Raw genomic sequence first — 27,830 nt, 5'->3', positions numbered from 1 at the left:
CCACGCCGCTCACGCGTGGTGCTCACATGTCGTTCTTATAAAATCTTCTTCTGATAGTACATCCTAAATGATACCAGATATCCGTTGAATTGTAGTTGAATCACTATTTACGTTAAGATGTCGAGCACTTCAATACTTCTCAGAACTTGAACGCTTGAGTTGATTCAAGGGCAGACGCGTACCAGTGGGAGACTCCTTTGCACAGGATGCCGGCAAGATTAAGGGTATTGATTGATATTGAATGGCTGGGGCAACGCAATGCTAATAATATAAAGACCAGATCTGCCTCGCAGATATTAGCGGTGCCCCGGCATCATTCAACAGCGTTCAGGGGTAGTCTCCGATACAGTGCTACTAAGTGCTGGAATAATTTACCGCCACCTTTAAGAATATTAAAAAATGCCCAAAATTTTAGATTGAAAAATAAAAAAACTATTTTAGAATCATTATATAATAATTATCCTTGATGTGCAATGTATCTTATAAATTAACACAATTCTGTATTTTTATCATTATTTAATGTTCACCAATATATTTATATCTCATTTATATCTCCTTTATTATATTATATACAGTTACGTATAGTTTATAGTATGATTTAAAATTTATTATTATTACAATTATTAACTTATTTTTATTTTATTACACTACTTACTTTGATACCTACGCAAATTAATTTGCAATGGGAAGACTAAAGGAACTTTCTACTTCAAATGTCACGAGGGGCTGCTGAAAACCAGTGTTGTGTTGGTGTCTTCTGCACTGACACAACAATATACTGAGTCAGCTCCTTTTAGCAGGGAATCACGCTCACACTGTTATTTTTATTTATTTATTATTAATTATTTATAATATTTGTTACGTTATTTAATTTAGTATTTTAATATTTTAATTAATATTGTAAATTATTGTTTTTTGTGTGAGTGTTTTTTATTGCTAATAAAGTGGTTTCTATTTCTATTTCAAAAAAATTGAATGTGTAAAGAAGTATATTTATCTAGGTCAGCTTATAGCCGCAACTGACACCATGCCTAAAAAAATTTACAGAAGGATAGCCAACACCTCGAAAAGATTTTGGTCCCTTAGCGAGATTATGAAAAATGCAGATATGCCAATTAAAGAAAAAAGAAAAGTATATAATACCTATATTTTGCCATGTCTAACGTATGGTTGCCAAACATGGGCATTAACAGAAAAGTTGTTGAAAAAAAGCGAAATCTGCCAATAACGGAATCGAAACGAGTGTTACTGGAATTAAAAGAAGAGATAAAATAAAACTAACAAAAATTAAGAGGACAACTAAATTCAAAGATGTCAAAACTGTATGCAAAACATTTAAGTGAAAATGGGCGGGACATATGCTACGTTAAAAGCGAAAAATGGACAAACATCAAAACGGCGTGGTATCCACGAGAATGCAAAAGAAGCAAAGGACGACTAATAAAACGATGGGAGGATGACCTTAAGAGAGTGGCTGGCCAAGAATGGATGAGAATGGCGAGAGAGAGAGAAAGATGGAAGTTTTTGGAGGAGGCCTTTGTCGAAGGACACGCTGTTATAAAATCGTAAGCAATTAGTTAAGGATATATATTTAAAAAAAATATTATTAGTAACAGCAATAAAGGCTTATTTTTTTTATTGTATTAAATATATCGTTGTCTTGCAACTTATAACACAGGTTATATATGCTTAATTTGGGGCAACATAATTTGTGTAAAAAGTGTGTTAATATTATTAATATTATTATTGTTTCCTAAGGAACCCTAGCGACGTCGCGAATTCTCTACGCCGTCGCATTTCAATGCAAAGCAAACAGCAATAATTCAATTATAATGTCAATAACAAATTTTAATTTATGGTTAAATGTTATTGAAAAAATAATTTTAACGTCAATCGTTGCGATCTAGAAAAAATTTAAATTATTGTAATTATTTTGACTCCATAGCCCCGATTTATTGAAATAGAACGCGATTAAAACACTAAACCAAGTTTACTCTTGTAAAAGATTTTACAGATTCAATTATGATTTCACCAACACAAACTATAGCCTAAACGCGTTTAAATGCTGACAATCTAATTTTGGACGCTCAACATATTATGGGTATGCTCCGATATACACTGCGACCACTGTACAGTGTGACGTCAATTTAGTATATTGTGAAGCCGTTCCTTTATAGCAACTTAGTTATATTGGTTACTATTTAAAACGGAACGCAATCCCGTATACTGTCAGCCGCATTTTATGACGCAGCATTCGAATACGTGTATTAAAGTTTTCTAGTTCATTAAGAAACTGTTGTTGGAGTACTGTCAAATTAAAAATATTTGGGATTAAACTATAGGTATTGTTTATAAAACCTAAAGCACTCGAGTGGTTTTGCCTGATCACGTGATCAAAGTACTGCGAGTACCTTACCTCGAAAACGCCAGTGCTCACAGTAGAATATGGCGGCGATTTATGACGTCATATATTTCCCTATGGTACTGCGGCAGTATACTGGCAGTCCATAACGGAACGGATTTTTCTACAGTGATAGCACTGAACGAGCGTAGGGGTCACCTGGTGTTAAGTGATCACCGCCGCCCACATTCGCTTGCAACACCAGAGGAATCACAAGAGCGTTGCCGGCCTTTAAGGAAGGAATCGTTATCGTAAGAGAAACATTGACATAATATATATCCTTTTTGATTTTGTTCATACTTATCGATGATATTTTTGACAGGTATTTGATACATTCTATTGTTTATTACATGTAAATTGGTGAAATCGCTTTGTGTTTAATCTAGATCAAAACTGGCATTCTACGTAAAACTGTGTTTTATTGAACTCACTTTGAAGTGTCATTGGTAAAATCGGGCCTTAGACGTTAACTCTCAGTAGTTCACCAAGGAGACCCCAGTTCGATCCCCGCCCGCCACATAACAATGTATGATCGGTTTACCAATCTGTGTGTACGTTTTTGAAGTGAAACTTCTTTATCGACGTATGAGAGAAATTTTACAGCAAATCGTAACGATTTTCGGTTACACGCCATTTTGTTTTTTGAAATCCCAGATGACCGCCGCGCAAATTTATGATTTCAACACTATCAATATCGTATCCGAGATTCTCGAGGGTGCAGAGAACAAATTTGGGATCATTTTTAAATCTAAGATGGCTGCCACGCAAAATTATGATTTCAACACTGTGGATATCGTATTCGAGGTTTTCCAGGGTTCGGCGCGCGGCCGCGAAATCGTAGAACATCTTCCCCACTCGTCGCGTAGGTTTATAGTTAATCGTGCAGGTTTAGCGCGCGGTTGCGAGTAAGTAGTACATCTTCATGATGACTTACCATCAGGTACTCGTTTGTCCTTCCATCTACAAAATAATAATCCTGAATTTTCTCTTGCATGATATTGATTTCTGGCAGATTTAACCAGTGGGAGACTCCTTTTAACAGGATGCCGTTTAGATTATGGGTACCACAACGGTGCCTATTTCTGCCGTGAAGCAGTAATGTGTGAGGATTATTATGTTTCGGTCTGTGGGGCGCCGTAGCTAGTAAATAGCTGGGCAAATGAGACTTAAGATCTTATCTTATGTCTCAAGGTGACGAGCGCAATTGTAGTGCCGCTAAGAATTTTGGGGTTTTTCAAGAATCCTGAGTGGCACTGCATTGTAATGGGCAGGGCGTATCAATTACCATCAGCTGAACGTCCTGCTCGTCTTATTTCCCTAAAAGAAGATCACAACTGCACGTTTTTCACTAACTCTTTTACTTGCACACCAACTTTGTGGACTCTTTTTTTCAAATGAGTAGGATATCCTAGTAATGTTATGGCTATCTTGATATAAATGAAATCAAAAATTAATTTTAGGTTAAAAACAAAGATAAAGTTACACTTTCGAATGTCAAGGCTTACACGACCGCTTCGGAAAACTTGAATTTGAATGAGAACTGTAGGTCTACTCTTATTCAACAAAAAACGAAGTATCGATCAAAGTTTCGGGTGTTTCCTACTATGGTTCCTTTCGTTCCGAAGTTTCGTCCCGAACGAACATTATTTGACATTTCAACAATTTCTAAACCTACTCCAAAACATTTTTAAGTTGCGAAGGAATGTTTGAATTTGACAGCTTTTTGCTCGAAAATTTAACCTCAATTTGACGAAACCGAAGGTTTTAAGAATATTTTTAATAGAAGCTGCTATACGTGAAGAACATAGAAGGAACATCAGTAGTGGTATTCCTATCTTTAGTGATATTTGTATGGCTGCTCCCAATAAACTATCTACAGATAGAGATAAATTACTACCTTCTACTGTCAGTAATTAGCTGTCAATAATCTGAAGCTGTTCCAATATACCCGGTAAGTAATTTTTATCGCCTTATATTGGGACGCGTGCATTGAAATTTCCATACAGACTTCTATCGCTGGTAAGCTGTACGTCGTCCCATTGACAGACAGCGTGTACGGATAAGGTGAGTTACCGTCGATAAGTTTATTGGGACAGAAAAGTCAACGATAGTTACGATTTTTATCTCAAGTATGAGATAGACTGATTATTGGGAACGGCCGTTAGACATATTATGTAATAAGGTATAGTGTATAGTTCCATCATCATAATATGTGCAGTCGGGACGCTCAGCAGAAACCTCCACATGTGGGCGGAGGAGTGAATCCACAAAGAAACCTCTTTGAGGCATTCTGAATGGAGCGACACCTACCTCCCCGGTGCGCCCTGGTAAAATTGGTCCAGTGATTGATTAGTTATTCTGCTCGATTTTGCTGGCTAATGGCTAATATCTGCTCGACTCTTCCGGCGGTTAGTGGGTGCCAACCGGAAGATTTTATAGCACGTTCGGCCTGCGCAGTTGATCGCCGTACGCGGGGATGTCGGAATCCTGGGGAGCTGAGCGGGACAGGGGTCGGGGTTTAGTTACCCCTGTAACGTAATACGCTCTCTTTGGCCCTGATTTCAAGCTAAACGGTAGCCCCGTGAGTAGCCGTCACGTGGGTAATAGTCACCAGCCTTGGCGGGGTCACAGGCGAGGTAAGGTTGGTCCCCATAAGGGGAAGGTGCTCGGCCATGCTGACGGGGTAAGAATGGGTGGAGGATCTGGTGGATTGGATCGATCTATCAGCCATCCATCTCGAGCTCCCGATGTCGCGCAAGACGCCAACCAGCTAAACCTATATTTCCTTCGTAGCCCTGATGGTTAAGTTAACCATCCCCAGGTGCGGGCTCCGTGGAGGGTGGGGAACGGGGGGAACGAAATCTAACCCGGTTTTAACATGGAGAACAACAGATCCAACAAACCCCTTAAAATGGGACCTGGAGGGAAACCAAAAGGTTCCTTGGTGGAGAAATCTACCAAGAATACTAACACATCCGGAGAGTTTTCAACAGCTACTGGCACCCGGAACATACTGGCGAAATAGCCATCAAAGGCCCAACCGTCTATGGGCACTTTGTGTCCTTTGATCCATTGCAGAGTTACCCAGTTGTTAGAGGTAGCTCGTTCTAAGGATCGGTGACACTCGTATATCAGCGCTGAGTTATAGGTGTTGCTCCCCAGCGCAGTCAGAACTGCCGTACTATCGGATAGAATACGGATATAATATCCGTGTATTTTCCTTCTTAGTATCGCGTCTGCAGCTTCCTTGATGGCTATGCATTCGCATTGGAATATGGAGCTGTGTATGCCTAAGGGTATAGAGGTGTGTATATTCAGTTCCTCTGAGAAGATTCCAGCTCCAGTTCCGGCTGCCATTTTGGAACCGTCTGTGTAAATTCTGAGTTCATTTACACCTCGGAGCAGACCAGTCAGTCTGCTCCCACTTCGAACAGTTGAATACGGTAATTCTTTTGAAAGATGTGTGTTTTGGGTATTCTATCACAGGGTGCCTCACAGAGTGGGAAATTCTTCCTTACTCTGTTCCAGAGGTTTCCTGTGAGGCAGTCATCATTCTTGCATACACCCATCAGCTTCAGGCGGAGAACCGACATTGTCGCCTCATGTTGGATATGTATGTCAAGCGGTGTGAGCCCTAGAATGGTTTCTAGGGCAGACGTTGGCGTAGTGCGCATACAACCAGTTATGGCTGTGCAGGCCAGCCGTTGGGATCGCTTGGTTTGTACGGTTGTTAGCTCTGTCCTGGGCCACCAAGCTATTGCTCCGTAGGTGATAATTGGTCTAATAACTGCTGTATATAGCCATTTACATATCTTTGGAGCAAGACCCCAGGTTCTCCCTACGAGTCTTGTACACTGCCAAAATATTATACATGGTTTTTCCAGCTTGTGGTCTATGTGTTTATTCCAAAGCAGCTTACTGTCTAGGTATTTAACTTCTTTAGTAAGGCTTATCTCGGTATTAAACAACTTAGGTAATGAAAGGTTGCCAAAATTGCGTTTGTTAGTGAAAAGTATTAGCTCAGTCTTTGATGGATTAGCGGTTAGCTGATGTTGTGTGCACCATTCTTCGATTATCATAAAAGAAGATCTCATGAGATTACATAGGACATTCTCGAATGGACCTGTTATTAGAATGGTGAGATCGTCCAATCAAACACCTGGGGTCACCGAGGACTCTCCCCGAGGTCATGGGTGACATCAGAGGTTTGATTAACTACCTTGAGGAGCTAGGATGGCAAGATTAGCCGTCCACCTCACCACGTAAGATACGCGCGGCATAGTCGTCGAGTTGGGGATAGTAGCCCGTGATAACCTATAACCTATAATATGTGCAGTCATTCGAAAAGATGTACCTATGAAAGGATGGTTTTAAGTAAAGGCGATATTCTTGTGAAAAAAAAGTATATTACTGATATCAAATCTAATCTATTTTATTTGATAGGTAAATATGATTACACTTGAAATATGTCATTTTTTCAATGTTTGTCAATGTCAAATGTTTTCTTTTACATTTACCACCACTTAGGAAAAGGTTCAGCTTTAATGAAAAGAAGTAACAAGAAACTTATTGGCACTCTTTTAACACATTTACAGCTTAATTTTACAAATAATTTAAATTACAATATATAAGATAGTAGCATTTAAGAGAGCAAGGCACGAGAACTCAACCAAATAAAAAGAAATATGTTCATCTACAATCTACATATTATATGCAAGGTTCACTACACATCTCCAACAATTTGCCATTCATATTTATTTATTAGGAATACCAACAACTGCACACTAATACATTAATTACAAACAAAAAATAAAAAATATACATCTAAGTGTAGAGATAACTTACAGGGTTACACATTCATTAGCTGTTGCCTTTCTTAGTGTATTACACCGCTAGGATTATAGTAGTTAATAATGTTACTTAAATTACAGTGTATCGAAATATGTTCAATTTAAAATTAACTCTAATGGAGTAGGTGGCTCTTTTGCACAGGATGCCAGCTAGATTATGGGTACCACAACGGCGCCTATTTCTGCCGTGAAGCAGTAATGTGTAAGTATTATTGTGTTTCAGTCTGAAGGGCGCCGTTGCTAGTGAAATTACTGGGCAAATGAGGCTTAACATCTTATGCCTCAAGGTGACGAGCGCAATTGTAGTGCCGCTCAGAGTATTTGGGTTTTTCAAGAATTCTGAGCGGCACTGCATTGTAATGGGCAGGACGTATCAATTTCCATGAGCTGAACCTCCTACTCGTCTCGTCCCTTAGTATCTTAAAATAATACAACACAACATTATTTAATTGTAATTAATTTTAGTACATCTTAATATTATATATTTCTTTTGTGCGCCTGTTGTAACTGAACTACCTCCGAAACGGCTGGACCGATTTTGACGATTTTTCTGTGTGTTCCAGTGAATTTGAGATTGGTAAGATTCTCAATTCCGTCCATATAAGTATATATTCTCCTGCTCATGTGTTATGTTAATGAACTCCTCCTAGCGGCTGGACCGATTTTTCAAATTTAAGACGTGTGTACAGGACAACGTCTGTCGGGTCCACTAGTCATATATATAAATATTGTAAGCCCATCTGCACCAATGTCCAAGTCTGGTATTTTATTAAGGTACTCATTTTTTACTGTTGACATTCGCTCGATTGGAGATCCTATCCTACTCCTGTCTGAACTAGATACCCGTATTTTTTTGGCTGTATTACCTCGTTTTATCTATTCGCGCTATGTATAACCTAAGTCCTAAAAAAGCATCATTAAGAGAATAATTTAAAGAAATAAAGATTTTGAATGTTGCATCTCAATATATTCTTTATAATATTCTGTTCATTAGCACATTGAGGAATTTGCTAGAAATTGTGACAATCATAATGATAACACGAGGAAAAAAAATTATTTTAAGATTTAATATATCAAGAATTTAATTTTTAATTAAGAGAAATAAACTTGTTAGGCCTACTACTCGGTTAAGTCGTGTTAGTATAAGTCTTTTATTGGGCGATGTATATGCTTCTACAATATGATCCCAGAAAAAATACAAAACAAATGTGTTACGAAATTTAAAAGAATTGTTAAGAAACGATTTTCTTAAAGACACAACAGTCTGGGAATGAAGCGAACACCCTGATGCTTTTTAATTATAATTGTTTATTGTAGTACAATCACAGTAATCCATATTTTTATATAAAAATAGGCCCGCTGAGTTTCTTGCGCCCGTTCTCCTCAGGTCTGAGGCAGTCTATTTAGAGTGGGTGGTAGTTTTTGACGTTCAAAAAGTGAGTGAATATCGAACAATCGTGTCAAACAACACTATACAGTTTCCGCCGGGTAACATGCAATGAAAGAAGAATCAATTATACACGCGAGTACCGTCTGCTCCAATATCCACCAAATATAATAGCAACCTAATTTTGCTGTCATTGAGATAAAAGATAAGGAAAAGAGGACTCGAAATACGTCCTGTATGTACGTCTTTGTTGGATGCAATTACTAATTATGACAGTAATCACGACCATCATGTTCACGAAGCATCATTACACAAACAATGAATTCAAGCTCTAAAGGTTGATGCATCCAATATACGATAATTTATGTTTATACAGTTTATTATTTATTACTTCTTGTGATTTTTGATATATTTAAACATGGTTCATATATTGGACTCAGCAATGAGTTTCGTGTAAGTTCTTCTCACGAGCTCTACTTTTTCCAAACATATATTAGAATACTAGGCAATACTTCAAGCCGGCCCACATTGTCTCTCGAACCATTTGACCGCATGCAGCGCAGAGCTGCTCGAATTGACGGGGACCCACTACCCAGAGCTCACTGGACGTCGCTTCATTGTGTGTCTTCTACCACGTTTATCACGGGGAGTGTTCCTGCCGCCGAATTCCACCTTCGCACGACACGCCATAAGTTAGAATATCATCCTCACGATCGGAATGTGTGCCGTTTCTTCACAGTGCGGTTTTCAAGGATCTTTATTCCACGACAAAGCTTTGGATGGAGCTTCCTTGTGCGGTGTTTCCGATACGAAATGGGTAGGTACCTTCAAAAAAACTCGTACCTACACCTTTCTTAAAGGCCGGCAACACTCCTGTGATTCCTCTGGTGTTACAAACCAATTTGTTCAAATAGCCATTGTTGGCACGTTCGGATGAACAAACCTCATTTTAAGTCCTTGGGAAATGTTTGAATAGCTTTTGATCCTGATCACCTAGTATCACAAACTCAATAAAAACAATTTTAATCTTTTCTCACGAAGACCTTTCCATCGATATATTATGGGGGTCTGTATCTATTGTAGCTGATGAAGTTTTGTGCTTTGTTATAATACATAATCAAATATATAAAATTCTCGTGTCGCGGTTTTTGTAGTTAAACTCCTAAACGGCTTGACCCATTCTCATGTAATTTTGAGTGCATATTGGGTAGGTCTGAGAATCAAACAACATCTATTTTTTATCCTCCTAAATGTTAAGAGTAGTCCACCCCAATTTTTTTTAATTTTTAGATAAATTATTTATTTTTTACTTTATTATGATTCAGCATTGAAAAATACATACAACTTCAAATTTTCGCAATTCTACGATCTAGAAATATTTTTGGAATCACGATTTTTATAGTATTCTTTTCCATCTACAAAACCGCTGTAGGGTTGCAAGATGGCAATCAAATATAGAACAATAATTTAAGAGTGGTAGTGCCATTTTGGGTCCTCACGGACACAACCGAATTGGGCCGGCACGCCCGGAGAAATACCACTCCCCCACTCGGAACCGGCGTGAAATAGCGGCTATGCCGCTGTGTTTCATCCGGTGAGTGGGGTATCCGGAGGCCGCGCCGAGGTAAGGGTCGCTCAGCTGGTGATCTTCTTGCATACCTCACCCATAAATGGGCGCAAGCGTTTGATTTGAAGGGGGAGAGGCGTTGGCGGTAAGGTTGGACATAGCGAAGGCCTTCGATTGAGTGTGGCATTTATGCCTTAGCGCTTTAGCGCTTATAGCGAAACTGCCGTCCTATGGGCTTCCCGAGAAGTTGTGCAAATGGGTCGCTAGCTTTTTGGCAGATCGGAGCATCAAGGTTGTTATCAACGGTGCATGCTTCGACTTAAACCCCATAAACGCTGGTGTCCCGCAAGGCTGCATGCTATCCCCTACACTGTTTCTTCTGCATATCAATGATATGCTGCAAATCAGCAGTATTCATTGCTATGCAGACGACAGCACAAGGTATGCTTCATACATCGGCCGTGCCAACATGTCCCGGGATAGCGTCGACGAGAACCGGAACAAACTTGTGTCTGAAATCGAGACTATGCTATGCAAAGTCTCGGAATGGGGCCGACAAAATTTCGTCCAATTCTACCCCAAAAAGACACAAGTGTGTGCGTTCACCACTAAAAAGTACCACACTACGTAGACGTCTGGCATTCCACAACCGCGCATTTCGTTAGAAATTACTTGCCTCGCACAGCCACTTTAGGAATCAATAATTACCTGGCTGCGGTTTTCCCGAACAGATACAACTTAGGGATCTTCAAGAAATAAGCACACTCCCACCTTAAAGGCCGGCAACGCATTTCTTGACACACCTGATGTTGCGGATGTCCATGGGCGGTCCACCTCACCTCTCCCCATCCCGTGAGCCTCTTACCCGTTTACCCCCTCTTATATGAAAAAAAAATCGATAAATTTTATGTACGATATATTTGGTAGGTCTGAGAATCGGTCGTCATATACATATTTTTATACCCATAAAATTTTATTGTTTTTCTAATTATTTTATATGGCAATACAACGTTTGCTGGGTCAGCTAGTTAATTATAAATGCAAACTACTGACAACAGATATAATTTTTTTGAGAGAACAAAAGTCTATATCATTTGAACAGTTAAAAATGTAATATTTAATACTTTTATAAAGTATTATTTTATTTTATATTGTTAAAATATTTGATAATGATAAATAAAGTAGAATGAATGACGTCATTACGATATCGTTTACAATTTAAATATTTGTTTAAATGTGTTCACAGTCGGTGTATTATTAAAAGAAACTATTATTTCATTTATGAACACTTCACGGCTAGGTCCAAATAGCCGTAGTTCTAGTACGAATAAATTCAAATACAAATATTTTTATTCAAAATAGGATGTGACATCACTTTTTGAATGTGAAAAAAACTACCTGCCCTCTTCCAACGTATTTCGGCGATCTTGACCAGATCGTTGGTCCATCTTGTGGGGGGCCTACCAACTCTGCGTCTTTCGGTAGGAACGTGGTTGCCATTCGAGGACTTTACCGCGCCAACAGCCATCTGTCTGTCGAGCTATGTGCCCTGCCCACTGCCACTTCAATTTCGCAATCATTTGGGCTATGTCGGTGACTCTGAATCTCCTACGCCCTCACAGGGAAACTCCGAGCATTGCTCTCTCCATTGCCCTCGGAGCCACCATGAGCTTTCTCATAGGGCCCATAGTTAGCGACCACGTCTGCGAACCGTAAGTCATCACTGGCAACACACACTGGTTGAAAACCTACACCTTCAGACACTGTGGTATTTGGGACAAGAACATTTTATGGAAGTTCCCGAACGCTGCCCCTCCGAGTTGGATTCGATGAGAGACCTCTTTCGCGGACCTGCCTAACTGGATTAATTGTCCAAGGTAGACGTACTCGTCAACAATTTTGAGAGTACAGTTTCAATTAATACGAGAGTAGGTGCGACATGAACATGATATTCGTCTTGTCCATGTTCATTTTGAGACGTACTCCTTGGGAGTCTCTGGAGAGACTGAAGCACCACCCAGGTCTCAATCGAATCAAAGGCTGCCTCATAGTCCATGAACGCAAAGCATAGTGGCTGGCTATACTCCTCCGTTTTCTGTTTAACATGTCGCAGCGTATGTATGTTATAAAGCCTTTTCGGAATCCGGCTTGTTTGGAAGTCGTCGAACCTGCGCCCGATACAATTCATGACAACCATAGGAAACAGCTTATATAAAGTGCTCAGAAGTGATATGGGCCTAAAGTTCTTCACAAGCATGTTATCGCCCTTTTATAAGAGCAGAACACCTATACTTCTATGCCATGCTTTCGGCGTTTTGCCCTCGAGGATGACCAAATTGTATAGCTTCTGGAGGATCTGGTGGACCCTGTTAAGCACAGGAGTACCAGCAGCTCTCAGAAGGTGTTGGTGTTCACGGGTGCACAAAATCTACTGACAATGTCCACTATGTGATCATAACATTCAAATTCAAATATTTTTATTCAAAATAGGATGTGACATCACTTATTGAAAGTCAAAAACTAACACCCATTCCAAAATGAATGCCTTAGACCTGAGAAGAACGGGCGCAACAAACTCAGCGGGCTTTTTTTTCATCTAAAAAATATGTTAACATAGTAATATTGTACAATTTAACTTATTATTTAATAGCCTGAGGGCGGTCACTCAATTCCCAATCTGTGGTATCATTAAGAAAGTCATTTATGTTATACTAACCTTTACCACACAAACGTTTTTTAACAATTCTTTTGAATAACGTAATACATTTGTTTATATCGTTAACATTTTCTGGGATCTTAAAAGCATATACATCGCCCCCACAAAAGACTTAGTAACTCGATTTAGCCGAGTAGTAGGCACTTTAAATTTATGCCCGTTCCTGGTGTTAACATTATGGTTATGACAGCCTCAAACAAATTCACTTATGTGCCTATGAACATACATTGTGTTAATAACACGGGTTTCCGAGTATGTGGCACAGACCTTCCCTTGTCTCTATTAAAATTAGGACACCGGTTGATTTGAATGTCTACCAAAAGCCTGCGAGACATAAAGTTCTTATCGCAGGCCAATATTTTACCATCTTAGTGAACCTAATTATATTATGTGAGGTGTAGGAGGTGAGGGCATGCTCTGCCACCACCGAGGTGTTGCTATCAATTTTGCGTACACTGTGGATGTGCTCTTTGGGGCTAGTCTTTATGTTGCGTCCCGTTTCTCTAAAGTAGCTTTTGTCACACTCGTAGGAAATTTCTTAGACGCCACGGCTCTCCAGGCGGTCCCGATCCTTAGGCGATCGTAAATGATTATCAATCTGTGTCAGGGTGCGGAAAATTGTCTAGATGCTGTATCTACGGCGCGCGGCTAAGATCGCGCTTTTCATACGGTACACAGTTTGTCTCATAGTCCTGGAAACACTTTGATTTTGTTACGTGGCAGGACGACAAGGTTCGGAGAATACCAGTATAGAACTGCAAATAAGTTATTATACGTTGCAGCTATGAGTAAATTACTCTTTCTCAAGAGATTGTGGCCATCCAGAGTCTCCTTCCTTGAATACACGTTCTAAGCTCTAATCCCAGGTCAGCCAGGACTTTTAAGGTTTTTTTATATTGTCACGAGAGTGGGTCAGGGATTGGAAATAATACTCCGTTTATAGGAACGAGTCTTTATTTGCGTTCACTTTTTCTGAACTTGCACTTCGCCGGTCTGCCGCTTTTCCTCTTGTGGGCGGCGGTACCTTCAACGCGTCACACTGCACCGAACACTAAGTCTTCTATCTTCTTCTTCTTGGAACACTTCCACTTTTCACTATTTCTTCTTTTCTTCTTCTTCTTCCTTAACACTTTCGAGTCAGAACTAGAACTGCCGTAGGCCACGCTTAGTACGGCTTATATACCCCCGGATCTGTTCTATTTTCAAAATGATTCTCCCATTCCATCTTTAAGTTTAAATTGTACTAGAAAATTCTTTTAACTACTTTTATCCTGCTTACACATTTTCCATCCCTTTTTTTCTGTTCGATTTGATCCTGAACTTACTAGAAATTTCCATTAACTTTACAAAACCCAAAAAATTCCATACACTGATAGGTGTATCGAACCCGGGGTTACCGGGTTTCCGCTAAAGCTACGAGTATTACGGACGGAGTTGTTGAAATTATCAGTGTGTTGAAGTTTGACAACTCTCGTCATGTACGTTGCTGCACGATATGACGTTTAACAACTCTCGTCATATACATCGAAGCGTTGCTACGCGACAATATTGTATATGTGTGACGTTGAATCAAAAATATATCGGTTTTATTTGAATGGAGGAATCCTCTGTGTCTAAAGGCCCAGAAAGGAGTCGCGCTGAAAAAGCCGGCAGAACAAATCTTGTGACTAACCGGACAACGCCGAGGTTGAGGTGGAGTAATTTTTGTTGAAAACGAAGGATTGAGAAAGATTTCAAATAAACATATTCACACCAGTGGGAGGTTCCTTTGCACAGGATGCTGGCTAGATTATGGGTACTGCAACGGCGCCTATTTCTGCCGTGAAACAGTAATGTGCAAGCATTATTGTGTTTTGCTCCGAAGGGCGCCGTATCTAGTGAAATTACTGGGCAAATGAGACTTAACATCTTATCTCTCAAGGTGACGATCGCAATTGTTGTGCTGCTCAGAATTTTTAGGTTTTTAAGAATCCTGAGCGGCACTGCATTGTAATGGGCAGGGCGTATCAATTACCATCAGCTGAACGCTCTGCTCGTCTTGTCCCTTATTTTCATAAAAAAATCCATATTCATCATATAAATGTGTAATAATACTTTAAAAAAATTTACCTTTCCTCCAACATAATTATAACGAGCCGACTTTTCTCGCTTTTCGAAGTATTCGCGTTTTATTCGAAATTCATTCTACTGTTTTGTTTTGCGAGGAAGAAGTTTCATTGAAAGTCGCATTGTGGACGAACAGGTGATAAGGATAATTTTGAGTCGTGTAGTGCGATGTCGATAAGAAAGATAATGTTTGTGTTAAGCAATTTATTAATTACCACGTTCATTTTCGTAAATGCCTCTCTTCCCAATGAACGGAATAGAGGTCCTAACATTCCAGAGTTCGTTACCACTTCTTCCCCCAGGCCTTTCATTATAATGCTTAATCTTGGGTTTCTCCCAATTATTAACGACTGGTTTGAAATAGTTTTTCTTGGGTTCCACACGCTTAATCTCGACCTTCTTCTCAACATATTTCTTGTTCTCCATTGTCTCATCACGTAAAATTTTCTTTGATTTTTTGCGTCTAATTTCTTCTGAATAACGATCTGTATCTTTATTCTTCTTCACGCTGAATTTCTCCTTCTTTATATCCTCACGACTCCATTTCTCCGCTTTTGTATATTTCGATTGACTTCGGTCTCTGTATTCTTTGTTTCTCTTTCCACTTATATTTTCTTTCATATCATAAGTATTTTTTTTCCTTAGTTTCTTACTTTTATTTTCACTTGAACTGTACTCGCGGCCTTTCTTTTTTACTTCTTTTTGTTTCTTTCGCGGTTTCTCATTGGAATTGTCTGAATAAATTGTGGCTGATTTACCTTTCATTGACTTTTCAATAGACTGTGGCAAGCCATCTCTTAGCGCATTTATACTGTCATCATTACGCTCTCTTAAATCTGTGGAATTGATAGTTTATTAGTAGTTCATTGATTTTAAAGTTAGGTTACTTTTGTTCTTATATAAATCAGCGTATTTGTTTACGTGACAAATTGACGTCTAGCGTTTTCGTGAAATCACGCGTAAAAATGTAAAATTTAAATGCATTTTAATGGAACTTAGCGATTGTTTGAATACAATATGTTTTTGGTGATTTATTATAATTTAAGGACTCAATAATAGAACTTTACAATAGATTTGATACCATATTGTGATTATTCTAAGTAAAGCTACTACTAAACAAAAATTACAGTAGGTTAGGTGGGTACTAAAATACAGCTAAAATTAATACATGCTGAGATGTAGTTTAGTTGTTTAGCAAGAGAAATAGTTCAGGGAGGTAAATTAGGACCGGTACATTTAGGCTATAGCTGTTTACCGTTTGGACACATTATGATTGATTGTATTATGACTTTGGTATTTGTTTTAACCATTTATTTTTATCCTGTGTTGGTGCTCTATTAATATGCAAATAATACATAAAGAAACTTACGTCTCCCGAGTCGGAAGACAGCGTTCCTTCGCAGCGACTGAAGACGATCTTTCAAAGACGTTTCCTTGTCATTACTGTACTCAGGGATGCCAAGCTTAACTCTGGAGGGATAAGAATCGTTATAAAAAATTGAAAACGTAGTAATTGTTTATCTGTAAGGAGTTTCAAAATTTATTAGCTCTGTATAAGTGTGTTTAGATTTGGAAGAGCAAGTCAATTTCCAAATATAGGGTTGAGCAGGTTAGGTCAGGTCTGCTCCAATATCCACCAAATATAATAGCAACCTAATTTTGCTGTCATTGAGATAAAAGATAAGGAAAAGAGGACTCGAAATACGTCCTGTATGTACGTCTTTGTTGGATGCAATTACTAATTATGACAGTAATCACGACCATCATGTTCACGAAGCATCATTACACAAACAATGAATTCAAGCTCTAAAGGTTGATGCATCCAATATACGATAATTTATGTTTATACAGTTTATTATTTATTACTTCTTGTGATTTTTGATATATTTAAACATGGTTCATATATTGGACTCAGCAATGAGTTTCGTGTAAGTTCTTCTCACGAGCTCTACTTTTTCCAAACATATATTAGAATACTAGGCAATACTTCAAGCCGGCCCACATTGTCTCTTGAACCATTTGACCGCATGCAGCGCAGAGCTGCTCGAATTGACGGGGACCCACTACCCAGAGCTCACTGGACGTCGCTTCATTGTGTGTCTTCTACCACGCTTATCACGGGGAGTGCCGCCGAATTCCACCTTCGCACGACACGCCATAAGTTAGGATATCATCCTCACGATCGGAATGTGTGCCGTTTCTTCACAGTGCGGTTTTCAAGGATCTTTGGTTGATCGTGCGGTGTTTCCGATACGAAATGGGTAGGTACCTTCAAAAAAACTCGTACCTACACCTTTCTTAAAGGCCGGCAACACTCCTGTGATTCCTCTGGTGTTACAAACCAATTTGTTCAAATAGCCATTGTTGGCACGTTCGGATGAACAAACCTCATTTTAAGTCCTTGGGAAATGTTTGAATAGCTTTTGATCCTGATCACCTAGTATCACAAACTCAATAAAAACAATTTTAATCTTTTCTCACGAAGACCTTTCCATCGATATATTATGGGGATCTGTATCTATTGTAGCTGATGAAGTTTTGTGCTTTGTTATAATACATAATCAAATATATAAAATTCTCGTGTCGCGGTGTTTGTAGTTAAACTCCTAAACGGCTTGACCGATTCTCATGAAATTTTGAGTGCATATTGGGTAGGTCTGAGAATCAAACAACATCTATTTTTTATCTTCCTAAATGTTAAGAGTAGTCCACCCTAATTTTTTTTAATTTTTAGATAAATTATTTATTTCTTACTTTATTATGATTCAGCATTGAAAAATACATACAACTTAAAATTTTCGCAATTCTACGATCTAGAAATATTTTTGGAATCACGATTTTTATAGCATTCTTTTCCATCTACAAAACCGCTGTAGGGTTGGAAGATGCAATCAAATATAGAACAATAATTTAAGAGTGGTAGTGCCATTTTGGGTCCTCACGGACACAACCGAATTGGGCCGGCACGCCCGGAAAAATACCACTCCCCCACTCGAAACCGGCGTGAAATAGCGGTTATGCCGCTGTGTTTCATCCGGTGAGTGGGGTATCCGGAGGCCGCGCCGAGGTAAGGGTCGCTCAGCTGGTGATCTTCTTGCATACCTCACCCATAAATGGGCGCAAGCGTTTGATTCGAAGGGGGAGAGGCGTTGGCGGTAAGGTTGGACATAGCGAAGGCCTTCGATTGAGTGTGGCATTAATGCCTTAGCGCTTTAGCGCTTATAGCGAAACTGCCGTCCTATGGGCTTCCCGAGAAGTTGTGCAAATGGGTCGCTAGCTTTTTGGCAGATCGGAGCATCAAGGTTGTTATCAACGGTGCATGCTTCGACTTAAACCCCATAAACGCTAGTGTCCCGCAAGGCTGCATGCTATCCCCTACACTGTTTCTTCTGCATATCAATGATATGCTGCAAATCAGCAGTATTCATTGCTATGCAGACGACAGCACAGGGTATGCTTCATACATCGGCCGTGCCAACATGTCCCGGGATAGCGTCGACGAGAACCGGAACAAACTTGTGTCTGAAATCGAGACTATGCTATGCAAAGTCTCGGAATGGGGCCGACAAAATTTCGTCCAATTCTACCCCAAAAAGACACAAGTGTGTGCGTTCACCACTAAAAAGTACCACACTACGTAGACGTCTGGCATTCCACAACCGCGCATTTCGTTAGAAATTACTTGCCTCGCACAGCCACTTTAGGAATCAATAATTACCTGGCTGCGGTTTTCCCGAACAGATACAACTTAGGGATCTTCAAGAAATAAGCACACTCCCACCTTAAAGGCCGGCAACGCATTTCTTGACACACCTGATGTTGCGGATGTCCATGGGCGGTCCACCTCACCTCTCCCCATCCCGTGAGCCTCTTACCCGTTTACCCCCTCTTATATGAAAAAAAAATCGATAAATTTTATGTACGATATATTTGGTAGGTCTGAGAATCGGTCGTCATATACATATTTTTATACCCATAAAATTTTATTGTTTTTCTAATTATTTTATATGGCAATACAACGTTTGCTGGGTCAGCTAGTTAATTATAAATGCAAACTACTGACAACAGATATAATTTTTTTGAGAGAACAAAAGTCTATATCATTTGAACAGTTAAAAATGTAATATTTAATACTTTTATAAAGTATTATTTTATTTTATATTGTTAAAATATTTGATAATGATAAATAAAGTAGAATGAATGACGTCATTACGATATCGTTTACAATTTAAATATTTGTTTAAATGTGTTCACAGTCGGTGTATTATTAAAAGAAACTATTATTTCATTTATGAACACTTCACGGCTAGGTCCAAATAGCCGTAGTTCTAGTACGAATAAATTCAAATACAAATATTTTTATTCAAAATAGGATGTGACATCACTTTTTGAATGTGAAAAAAACTACCTGCCCTCTTCCAACGTATTTCGGCGATCTTGACCAGATCGTTGGTCCATCTTGTGGGGGGCCTACCAACTCTGCGTCTTTCGGTAGGAACGTGGTTGCCATTCGAGGACTTTACCGCGCCAACAGCCATCTGTCTGTCGAGCTATGTGCCCTGCCCACTGCCACTTCAATTTCGCAATCATTTGGGCTATGTCGGTGACTCTGAATCTCCTACGGCCCTCACAGGGAAACTCCGAGCATTGCTCTCTCCATTGCCCTCGGAGCCACCATGAGCTTTCTCATAGGGCCCATAGTTAGCGACCACGTCTGCGAACCGTAAGTCATCACTGGCAACACACACTGGTTGAAAACCTACACCTTCAGACACTGTGGTATTTGGGACAAGAACATTTTATGGAAGTTCCCGAACGCTGCCCCTCCGAGTTGGATTCGATGAGAGACCTCTTTCGCGGACCTGCCTAACTGGATTAATTGTCCAAGGTAGACGTACTCGTCAACAATTTTGAGAGTACAGTTTCAATTAATACGAGAGTAGGTGCGACATGAACATGATATTCGTCTTGTCCATGTTCATTTTGAGACGTACTCCTTGGGAGTCTCTGGAGAGACTGAAGCACCACCCAGGTCTCAATCGAATCAAAGGCTGCCTCATAGTCCATGAACGCAAAGCATAGTGGCTGGCTATACTCCTCCGTTTTCTGTTTAACATGTCGCAGCGTATGTATGTTATAAAGCCTTTTCGGAATCCGGCTTGTTTGGAAGTCGTCGAACCTGCGCCCGATACAATTCATGACAACCATAGGAAACAGCTTATATAAAGTGCTCAGAAGTGATATGGGCCTAAAGTTCTTCACAAGCATGTTATCGCCCTTTTATAAGAGCAGAACACCTATACTTCTATGCCATGCTTTCGGCGTTTTGCCCTCGAGGATGACCAAATTGTATAGCTTCTGGAGGATCTGGTGGACCCTGTTAAGCACAGGAGTACCAGCAGCTCTCAGAAGGTGTTGGTGTTCACGGGTGCACAAAATCTACTGACAATGTCCACTATGTGATCATAACATTCAAATTCAAATATTTTTATTCAAAATAGGATGTGACATCACTTATTGAAAGTCAAAAACTAACACCCATTCCAAAATGAATGCCTTAGACCTGAGAAGAACGGGCGCAACAAACTCAGCGGGCTTTTTTTTCATCTAAAAAATATGTTAACATAGTAATATTGTACAATTTAACTTATTATTTAATAGCCTGAGGGCGGTCACTCAATTCCCAATCTGTGGTATCATTAAGAAAGTCATTTATGTTATACTAACCTTTACCACACAAACGTTTTTTAACAATTCTTTTGAATAACGTAATACATTTGTTTATATCGTTAACATTTTCTGGGATCTTAAAAGCATATACATCGCCCCCACAAAAGACTTAGTAACTCGATTTAGCCGAGTAGTAGGCACTTTAAATTTATGCCCGTTCCTGGTGTTAACATTATGGTTATGACAGCCTCAAACAAATTCACTTATGTGCCTATGAACATACATTGTGTTAATAACACGGGTTTCCGAGTATGTGGCACAGACCTTCCCTTGTCTCTATTAAAATTAGGACACCGGTTGATTTGAATGTCTACCAAAAGCCTGCGAGACATAAAGTTCTTATCGCAGGCCAATATTTTACCATCTTAGTGAACCTAATTATATTATGTGAGGTGTAGGAGGTGAGGGCATGCTCTGCCACCACCGAGGTGTTGCTATCAATTTTGCGTACACTGTGGATGTGCTCTTTGGGGCTAGTCTTTATGTTGCGTCCCGTTTCTCTAAAGTAGCTTTTGTCACACTCGTAGGAAATTTCTTAGACGCCACGGCTCTCCAGGCGGTCCCGATCCTTAGGCGATCGTAAATGATTATCAATCTGCGTCAGGGTGTGGAAAATTGTCTAGATGCTGTATCTACGGCACGCGGCTAAGATCGCGCTTTTCATACGGTACACAGTTTGTCTCATAGTCCTGGAAACACTTTGATTTTGTTACGTGGCAGGACGACAAGGTTCGGAGAATACCAGTATAGAACTGCAAATAAGTTATTATACGTTGCAGCTATGAGTAAATTACTCTTTCTCAAGAGATTGTGGCCATCCAGAGTCTCCTTCCTTGAATACACGTTCTAAGCTCTAATCCCAGGTCAGCCAGGACTTTTAAGGTTTTTATATATTGTCACGAGAGTGGGTCAGGGATTGGAAATAATACTCCGTTTATAGGAACGAGTCTTTATTTGCGTTCACTTTTTCTGAACTTGCACTTCGCCGGTCTGCCGCTTTTCCTCTTGTGGGCGGCGGTACCTTCAACGCGTCACACTGCACCGAACACTAAGTCTTCTATCTTCTTCTTCTTGGAACACTTCCACTTTTCACTATTTCTTCTTTTCTTCTTCTTCTTCCTTAACACTTTCGAGTCAGAACTAGAACTGCCGTAGGCCACGCTTAGTACGGCTTATATACCCCCGGATCTGTTCTATTTTCAAAATGATTCTCCCATTCCATCTTTAAGTTTAAATTGTACTAGAAAATTCTTTTAACTACTTTTATCCTGCTTACACATTTTCCATCCCTTTTTTTCTGTTCGATTTGATCCTGAACTTACTAGAAATTTCCATTAACTTTACAAAACCCAAAAAATTCCATACACTGATAGGTGTATCGAACCCGGGGTTACCGGGTTTCCGCTAAAGCTACGAGTATTACGGACGGAGTTGTTGAAATTATCAGTGTGTTGAAGTTTGACAACTCTCGTCATGTACGTTGCTGCACGATATGACGTTTAACAACTCTCGTCATATACATCGAAGCGTTGCTACGCGACAATATTGTATATGTGTGACGTTGAATCAAAAATATATCGGTTTTATTTGAATGGAGGAATCCTCTGTGTCTAAAGGCCCAGAAAGGAGTCGCGCTGAAAAAGCCGGCAGAACAAATCTTGTGACTAACCGGACAACGCCGAGGTTGAGGTGGAGTAATTTTTGTTGAAAACGAAGGATTGAGAAAGATTTCAAATAAACATATTCACACCAGTGGGAGGTTCCTTTGCACAGGATGCTGGCTAGATTATGGGTACTGCAACGGCGCCTATTTCTGCCGTGAAACAGTAATGTGCAAGCATTATTGTGTTTTGCTCCGAAGGGCGCCGTATCTAGTGAAATTACTGGGCAAATGAGACTTAACATCTTATCTCTCAAGGTGACGATCGCAATTGTTGTGCTGCTCAGAATTTTTAGGTTTTTAAGAATCCTGAGCGGCACTGCATTGTAATGGGCAGGGCGTATCAATTACCATCAGCTGAACGCTCTGCTCGTCTTGTCCCTTATTTTCATAAAAAAATCCATATTCATCATATAAATGTGTAATAATACTTTAAAAAAATTTACCTTTCCTCCAACATAATTATAACGAGCCGACTTTTCTCGCTTTTCGAAGTATTCGCGTTTTATTCGAAATTCATTCTACTGTTTTGTTTTGCGAGGAAGAAGTTTCATTGAAAGTCGCATTGTGGACGAACAGGTGATAAGGATAATTTTGAGTCGTGTAGTGCGATGTCGATAAGAAAGATAATGTTTGTGTTAAGCAATTTATTAATTACCACGTTCATTTTCGTAAATGCCTCTCTTCCCAATGAACGGAATAGAGGTCCTAACATTCCAGAGTTCGTTACCACTTCTTCCCCCAGGCCTTTCATTATAATGCTTAATCTTGGGTTTCTCCCAATTATTAACGACTGGTTTGAAATAGTTTTTCTTGGGTTCCACACGCTTAATCTCGACCTTCTTCTCAACATATTTCTTGTTCTCCATTGTCTCATCACGTAAAATTTTCTTTGATTTTTTGCGTCTAATTTCTTCTGAATAACGATCTGTATCTTTATTCTTCTTCACGCTGAATTTCTCCTTCTTTATATCCTCACGACTCCATTTCTCCGCTTTTGTATATTTCGATTGACTTCGGTCTCTGTATTCTTTGTTTCTCTTTCCACTTATATTTTCTTTCATATCATAAGTATTTTTTTTCCTTAGTTTCTTACTTTTATTTTCACTTGAACTGTACTCGCGGCCTTTCTTTTTTACTTCTTTTTGTTTCTTTCGCGGTTTCTCATTGGAATTGTCTGAATAAATTGTGGCTGATTTACCTTTCATTGACTTTTCAATAGACTGTGGCAAGCCATCTCTTAGCGCATTTATACTGTCATCATTACGCTCTCTTAAATCTGTGGAATTGATAGTTTATTAGTAGTTCATTGATTTTAAAGTTAGGTTACTTTTGTTCTTATATAAATCAGCGTATTTGTTTACGTGACAAATTGACGTCTAGCGTTTTCGTGAAATCACGCGTAAAAATGTAAAATTTAAATGCATTTTAATGGAACTTAGCGATTGTTTGAATACAATATGTTTTTGGTGATTTATTATAATTTAAGGACTCAATAATAGAACTTTACAATAGATTTGATACCATATTGTGATTATTCTAAGTAAAGCTACTACTAAACAAAAATTACAGTAGGTTAGGTGGGTACTAAAATACAGCTAAAATTAATACATGCTGAGATGTAGTTTAGTTGTTTAGCAAGAGAAATAGTTCAGGGAGGTAAATTAGGACCGGTACATTTAGGCTATAGCTGTTTACCGTTTGGACACATTATGATTGATTGTATTATGACTTTGGTATTTGTTTTAACCATTTATTTTTATCCTGTGTTGGTGCTCTATTAATATGCAAATAATACATAAAGAAACTTACGTCTCCCGAGTCGGAAGACAGCGTTCCTTCGCAGCGACTGAAGACGATCTTTCAAAGACGTTTCCTTGTCATTACTGTACTCAGGGATGCCAAGCTTAACTCTGGAGGGATAAGAATCGTTATAAAAAATTGAAAACGTAGTAATTGTTTATCTGTAAGGAGTTTCAAAATTTATTAGCTCTGTATAAGTGTGTTTAGATTTGGAAGAGCAAGTCAATTTCCAAATATAGGGTTGAGCAGGTTATCAACTGTAAAGTAGATCCTGTAGATGAACAAAACATACCAAGATTTATGAACGATACGTCACTCCAACGGTTGGCTCGGTAGAAGAGCGCTCGGACGGAACCTAATAGGTCGCGGGTATCCGCATCGTTAATAAATTTTGTTACAAATTTAATTTGTTTAATTAATCACTTTAAAAAAATAGCAAATTGTTTGCCTCTGTGTAAATTCGCTCTTAATGATCTCCACCATTGTTGTCGAGGTATTGATTTCTGAATATTTGCTTACTACTATGATAAATATAAAATTTATGAAAGATTTAGAATCAAATTCTGTCCACTAGTTTCATTTTGCTCCCAGACCCACATCATTATCTCTAACAGCTATTTTAGGTAAGGGGAATTAGATTAAATTTCTAGCATTTAAAAAAAATTGACTTATCGGATATCCAGGATACATTAATATTAATCTTAATTTGTAATAAAATCACAAAATTACCCTATATAATATACATAACATCAAAAAATATATTTTAAGCACTGTTGATATGCTTTGACGTCACATTTCCTACTAATATCTTTCCTTTCTTGACGTGCGTCCGTGCAGAATGAGATGTCGCTATGCCAACAGAATTACTGACCAATCAGTATGACAACTCAATGATAATTGAACTAGCAGACGCCTCTATTTATGACAAGATTATTCTTATATTAAACATTTTATTGAGATAAATCCTTTAGTTGCGAATGCAATCGGCAACTTTAGTCTTATATAATATGCAAGAGAAGGGTGAACCAGCGTGGCAAATACTTGATGGTACTTTCTGGCAACACTTGCGTTGATGGAATATGCTCATGTCAAAAGTATTCTCTTAATCGAGATCGTATTGGCTGTGTTCGAGTAAAAGCACGGGGAGAGCAATTTATCACGGGGAGTGTTCCGAAGAGCTGTTTAACCTGATTCTTGCCGCCGAATCCACCTTCGCACGACACGCCACAAGTTAGGATATCATCCCCACCATCTGGATGTGTGGCGGTCCTCCACAGTGCAGTTTTCAAGGAGCTTTCTTCCACGTACTACAAAGCTGTGGAATGAGCTTCCTTGTGCGGTGTTTCCGGGACGATACGACATGGGTACCTTCAAAAAAAGCGCGTACACATATCCTTAAAGGCCGGCAACGCTCTTGTGATTCCTCTGGTATTGCCAGAGAATGTGGGCGGCGGTGATCACTTAACACCAGGTGACCCGTATTCCTCCTATTCCATAAAAAAAAGCTCATGCCACAGTGTGTAATTGTTGTTTGTTTTATAATTATTTAACTTCTAAGAAAGTTCCATCAAATACGTAAAGGCGTGCCTAACATGTATATGTTGAGGATGTGTCCAAGTTTGTAGGGTGTCGTGCGAAAATGGAATTTGGCGGTAAAAATGTTAAACAGCTCTTCGGAACACTCCCTGTGATAAATGCGGTAGAAGACAATCAAGCGCCATCTCTAAGTAAAGTTATGTTAAAATCATCGAGATGGATTGAAAGATAATCTGATACGGGGGCACAGTGAAATTATCGGAAATAGAATATTTCGGATTGATTTATCTCAAGTATGAGATAGACTGAATATTGGGAACAGCCGTTAGACATATTATGTAATAAGGTATAGTGTATAGTTCCATCATCATAATATGTGCAGTCGGGACGCTCAGCAGAAACCTCCACATGTGGGCGGAGGAGTGAATCCACAAAGAAACCTCTTTGAGGCGTTCTGAATGGAGCGACACCTACCTCCCCGGTGCGCCCTGGTAAAATTGGTCCAGTGATTGATTAGTTATTCTGCTCGATTTTGCTGGCTAATGGCTAATATCTGCTCGACTCTTCCGGCGGTTAGTGGGTGCCAACCGCAAGATTTTATAGCATCCAACTGCGTTTTGGCCTGCGCAGTTGATCGCCGTACGCGGGGATGTCGGAATCCTGGGGAGCTGAGCGGGACAGGGGTCGGGGTTTAGATACCCCTGTAACGTAATACGCTCTCTTTGGCCCTGATTTCAAGCTAAACGGTAGCCCCGTGAGTAGCCGTCACGTGGGTAATGGTCACCAGCCTTGGCGGGGTCACAGGCGAGGTAAGGTTGGTCCCCATAAGGGGAAGGTGCTCGGCCATGCTGACGGGGTAAGAATGGGTGGAGGACCTGGTGGATTGGATCGATCTACCAGCCATCCATCTCGAGCTCCCGATGTCGCGCAAGACGCCAACCAGCTAAACCTATATTTCCTTCGTAGCCCTGATGGTTAAGTTAACCATCCCCAGGTGCGGGCTCCGTGGAGGGTGGGGAACGGGGGGAACGAAATCTAACCCGGTTTTAACATGGAGAACAACAGATCCAACAAACCCCTTAAAATGGGACCTGGAGGGAAACCAAAAGGTTCCTTGGTGGAGAAATCTACCAAGAATACTAACACATCCGGAGAGTTTTCAACAGCTACTGGCACCCGGAACATACTGGCGAAATAGCCATTAAAGGCCCAACCGTCTATGGGCACAGACACTGCGCAAGTGGTGCCTGCCCAAGCAGTCAGAGGCTGGTTGGACCCTCGTGTCCTACAAGGGCCGAAAGCAGGACAAGCCCTGTAAAAGGGAAAGTCAAACGCAATCGGCACCTATGAGTCACCATCGTCCCAACAGGAGACAGAGGCGCATAGCAGCCCACCTTCGCAAGGCCGAAGCTAGAAACGCTAAAGTCCCGATGGCCTCCTCAACAACAGAACCTCAACCCAGCACCTCTCGTGATTCAGAAATACCGGGGAACCAAACCCGAATTGATTCCAGGAAGGTCCCAACAACCAACAACCGAGGGCCTCCTTCCAACAAAGTCAGTGCCGTAGCCCAACCCTCTGTACCGGCCAAACGTTCTCGTCTGGATGATACTAACTCTCCAAGGGGCGACCCTAAGAGGGCAAAACTATTGAATCGGCCAAAACCTACTACATATGCCAACGCCGCGAAAACTGACCCAGTTGTAGCAATAACATTCGTCACAACAAATGTAGTCCAGTTTATACAGAACCAACTTGAAGACAAGCTGATGGCTGCTATGCTGGCTGCTATAAGTGAGGAGATTCTTTCTCCTGCTGGCCTGCTTTTCTGGCTGAAACTGTGGTGCTCCAATCTCAACACACTTGAGTGGCTAAAGGCAGCCGTCCCAGAAATTACACTACCAAATGGAGATAGCCTAACTGTAAAGAACATGTGGGAAGTCCCAATCCGCATTAGGTGCGGCATCCTGCTGCCTGAAGTGTGGAGGGACACCAAGGCGATCGGTGGCATGTTCAGAACACTCCTGGGGTGTTCGCAGACTTCCTGGACGAACAGCTGTGTCCTTTGATCCAT

The 27,830-nt window shown here is 40.0% G+C and overlaps 1 protein-coding gene across 1 annotated transcript in view; it reads right to left on the bottom strand.

The window, feature by feature from the left end:
* LOC126973159 (fibroin heavy chain-like) overlaps window positions 1–27,830 on the bottom strand; it is a 79,531-nt gene that overhangs the window by 34,602 nt on the left and 17,099 nt on the right. The window contains exons 3-4 of the mRNA XM_050820367.1: window positions 23,514–23,594; window positions 15,681–15,761 (exon numbers count right to left, since the gene is read on the bottom strand). Coding sequence (XP_050676324.1) covers window positions 15,681–15,761; window positions 23,514–23,594 — 162 coding nt within the window. The remainder of the gene's footprint in view (window positions 1–15,680; window positions 15,762–23,513; window positions 23,595–27,830) is intronic.

Source organism: Leptidea sinapis, chromosome 2, assembly GCF_905404315.1.
Source record: "Leptidea sinapis chromosome 2, ilLepSina1.1, whole genome shotgun sequence".
NCBI classification, from domain to species: domain Eukaryota; kingdom Metazoa; phylum Arthropoda; class Insecta; order Lepidoptera; family Pieridae; genus Leptidea; species Leptidea sinapis.
The sequence above is the reverse complement of the archived record's forward strand: the minus strand, read 5'-3'. Positions and strand labels throughout refer to the sequence as shown.